The sequence below is a fragment of the Theobroma cacao genome, chromosome 5, assembly GCF_000208745.1.
Source record: "Theobroma cacao cultivar B97-61/B2 chromosome 5, Criollo_cocoa_genome_V2, whole genome shotgun sequence".
In the NCBI taxonomy this organism is placed as follows: domain Eukaryota; kingdom Viridiplantae; phylum Streptophyta; class Magnoliopsida; order Malvales; family Malvaceae; genus Theobroma; species Theobroma cacao.
This window is the reverse complement of record NC_030854.1, coordinates 7006340-7009773: the sequence shown is the minus strand read 5'-3', so window position 1 is coordinate 7009773 and position 3434 is coordinate 7006340. Positions and strand designations below refer to the sequence as shown.

The 3434-nt window shown below is 27.6% G+C and overlaps 1 protein-coding gene across 1 annotated transcript in view; it reads left to right on the top strand.

Moving 5' to 3' along the window:
• The window catches only part of LOC18598319 (lysosomal Pro-X carboxypeptidase), an 8109-nt gene that overhangs the window by 2947 nt on the left and 1728 nt on the right, over window positions 1-3434 (top strand). The window contains exons 4-6 of the mRNA XM_018120525.1: window positions 597-709; window positions 804-927; window positions 1630-1785. Coding sequence (XP_017976014.1) covers window positions 597-709; window positions 804-927; window positions 1630-1785 — 393 coding nt within the window. The remainder of the gene's footprint in view (window positions 1-596; window positions 710-803; window positions 928-1629; window positions 1786-3434) is intronic.

Sequence of the window (3434 nt, the reverse complement as noted above, 5' to 3'; positions counted from 1 at the left end):
CATATATATATATATATATATATATATATATATATATATATAAACAGTATTATCATTTATATGAAATATCAAAATGATTTGAAATTTTACGTGCATGACAGGATATTAATAAGTTATTAAATCTAACAATCAATTTGTTAAAATACTAATTGTAGATGAACTTATAGAAAGGTGTTAGACTAATTAGTTTTACATTGGTATAATTTGATCTTTCTTTTGTGTGTGTATGTATATTTGCATATATGGATATTTGTATGTACGACAGTACAAGTGTTTTGTATGTCAAAAAATTTAATATATATATATTTGGAGTTCTATCAGTTTTGACTTGTCTTGAATGGTTAAAAAAAATAGATGGGAGGCCATAAAAACAAATTTTAAATATGGAAAAAGTAACAAACACTGAAATGCAATACATAAACTTGATGTTATGGATGGAGTGGATGGGATTTATATATGGAATGAGAGAGCTATCTCTTGCTGTGTTATCTCAATGAAAAGAAAAAACTTGATGAATATTTTGATTGTATATTTATATGGTTAGTGGCTTAATTAAAATCTCAAGATTTGTACATGTATTTCATGTGAAAAATCAGAGTGAAAGCGAAAATTGTTACAAGGTGATCAAGGGATCATGGGAACAAATTGAAGACACTGGAAGCAGATCTGGGGGACTTGAGCTTCTCCGAAAATCATTCAGAATATGCAAGTAATTAATTAAGCTCACAAGTTAACCCAAATCTTTGAATTAATTTCAACACCACATGCATCGGATTTCATTTTTCTTCATACTTTGGTTGCAGAAACTATATTGATGCAGACGCTTTGGAGAGTTGGCTTACAACAGCATTTGTTTACACAGCCATGACAGATTACCCAACTCCTAGTAACTTTTTAAATCCCTTGCCAGCTTATCCAGTCAAACAGGTAAAACTGCTCTTAATCAATGTCTCTTTATTAGACACATTAATTCTCAGTGATATAATTAAAGACAAACTTCAAATATGTTCTCTAAAACTTGGGAGAGTTTATTATTCTATTTAAAGTGGCGGATCAAATTTATCATTGATTTTCAATGTTGTAATTTTACCATCGTATTTCTTAATTTAATTAAGTTATCAACAATTCACCACAAAAAATATCTCTTCAGGAAATAAAGGAAACATTTTATAGAAATTTTTAACTCTTGATAATTTTTAATTAAATTAGGAAATATAGTGACAAAATTACACCCATTCAAAAATTAGTGGTCAATTTAATCCACTACCTTAAGAAAATCTTATTTTTTCTCATTAGCCACTAATTTCTATTGAAGGTAAAAAAAAAAAAGCATTTTATTATCTTGTTCTTATTCAACTATATTATTTTCTTTTTTAATTAAAATCGTTTACATATATATATATATATATATGTATTAATATGGATCCGTCTGTCATTTACTTATTTTTTTGGTTTATTGCTTTTAATAAACATTAATAAAATTCATAATTCAAGATTGAATTGTATACATTAGACCATATTTAATTCACTTCGCTGTAAAAATTTATGGAAACATACATGATATATGATATTTTTGCTTCAAATAATTTTAAGATCTGAAGTATTTATTTGTGACGATGTTGGGAGCAGATGTGCCAGTCAATTGATGATCCGACGACTGGGAATGATTCATTTGCGAAGTTGTACGGTGCAGCTAACGTCTACTACAACCACACTGGAACTACCACGTGTTTCAATCTGGCTTATTCCCCGGATCCTCATGGCCTCGACATGTGGAGCTGGCAGGTAGCAGAATATTCCCCCATTTCATTTTCTGTCTACTGTTCTTTCCCTTTGAGTTTTAACTTTTAAAACATGTTTGGATGACTGGAATGTGTCTGTTCTTTTACCTTTTAGATGATTAGTTCATGGCATGACCATTTGGGAAAATCCAAAGTCGGAATAGTTATTATGAACCATTCCACGTTCCTCTCGATAGTAGGTATTTCATGCATGTCAAGATGAGCTAAAAAACACTTTAACCAAAAAATATCTTTAACTATTTTATAAAATTATCACCTTATATATAACAGAATATAATACTACTATATAATATCAAAATTTTTTATTTTCCTCTTTTTCTTTCCCTCTCTTCCTCATCCGCCTTTGTAAACTTTCCTCCAATGCTACCGGAAGACGGTGGTAATGGTTGATTCGTGCCTCCAGCGACCAAATCTAGTAGCGAGGACCACTAGATCAACGTTCATTGCGTCTGTCACAGCTACAATGCCCAAGTAGCAAAAGAGTGAAAAAATAAAAAAATAAAATAGAGAAAATGTAATTAAAATAAAAATTATATTAAAGTCTTAATCATAAATTATTATTACTTTAAATAAATTATACAACAAATTAAAAAAATCAAATTAAAGGTTATTATAATTTGTTAATATTTTAATATTTTAAAAAATGAAAATAAAAAATAAATTAAATAATCATATTAAAATTTTAGTAAAAATTGTTAATATATTTAATAAATTTGCAAAATATTAATATTTCAAATTAAAAACTATAAATTATGATAAAGGGACTTCTTGTCTTTTTATCACTTTTTCTTTTTGTTATTCCAAAACTATTTTGTCAACTTAATAGTAGAATACTGTTAAAATGACACTTCTATTTCATGAATCAAATTACATAATAACTATTTCTATCTTATTTTATTCTTGTAGAATAGTTATTCCATTTCCCATGTATCCAAATTTCATTAACAAAACATGTGGAGGTTCATTATTTCAGACATTATAATATACTCATGATTCCATAAAAAGAAAATAAATAAAGTGAGAGATGTTTATCCTTGAGTTTGAGTTTATTTAGTAGGTAGTATTGTGATAGTACAAAGTAAAACTCAAGTATGACTTCCCAAATCTTTCTGTTTTTCATTTTCCATATTGTGGAAAGATATTGTTAAATTGGCTTATGGTATACAAAACTACATTTTGTTTTAACTCAAAGAGAATAGAGAAACCCTAAGAATAAAATTAAATTTTGGGGTCGAAAACCTTATTCATTATCATGAGCCTAACATTGAGTCATGATTTGGTAGAAACAGAATGAAATAGTCATATATTTTAGTGGACATAATTAAAATATATATGATTATGTTTCCAATGAAAAATATCATCATACTTTCACCACTTCCATTCCTTGGGCTTGAATCAATAAATCTAGACAGTATACAAGAGCGCATGTGAGAGCATCCAAGAAATTCATGTGCCTCACATGCTAAAAGTTGAAGCTTCAAAATCATTGTCAATTATTATAAGTAATCTCTTTGGCGCCTTATAGCGTAAATTTCAATTTTCCTCACAGATTTCGACAAATCATCTATCTATCTATCTATCTATACATATATATATATATATATATATATATATATATATATATATATATAT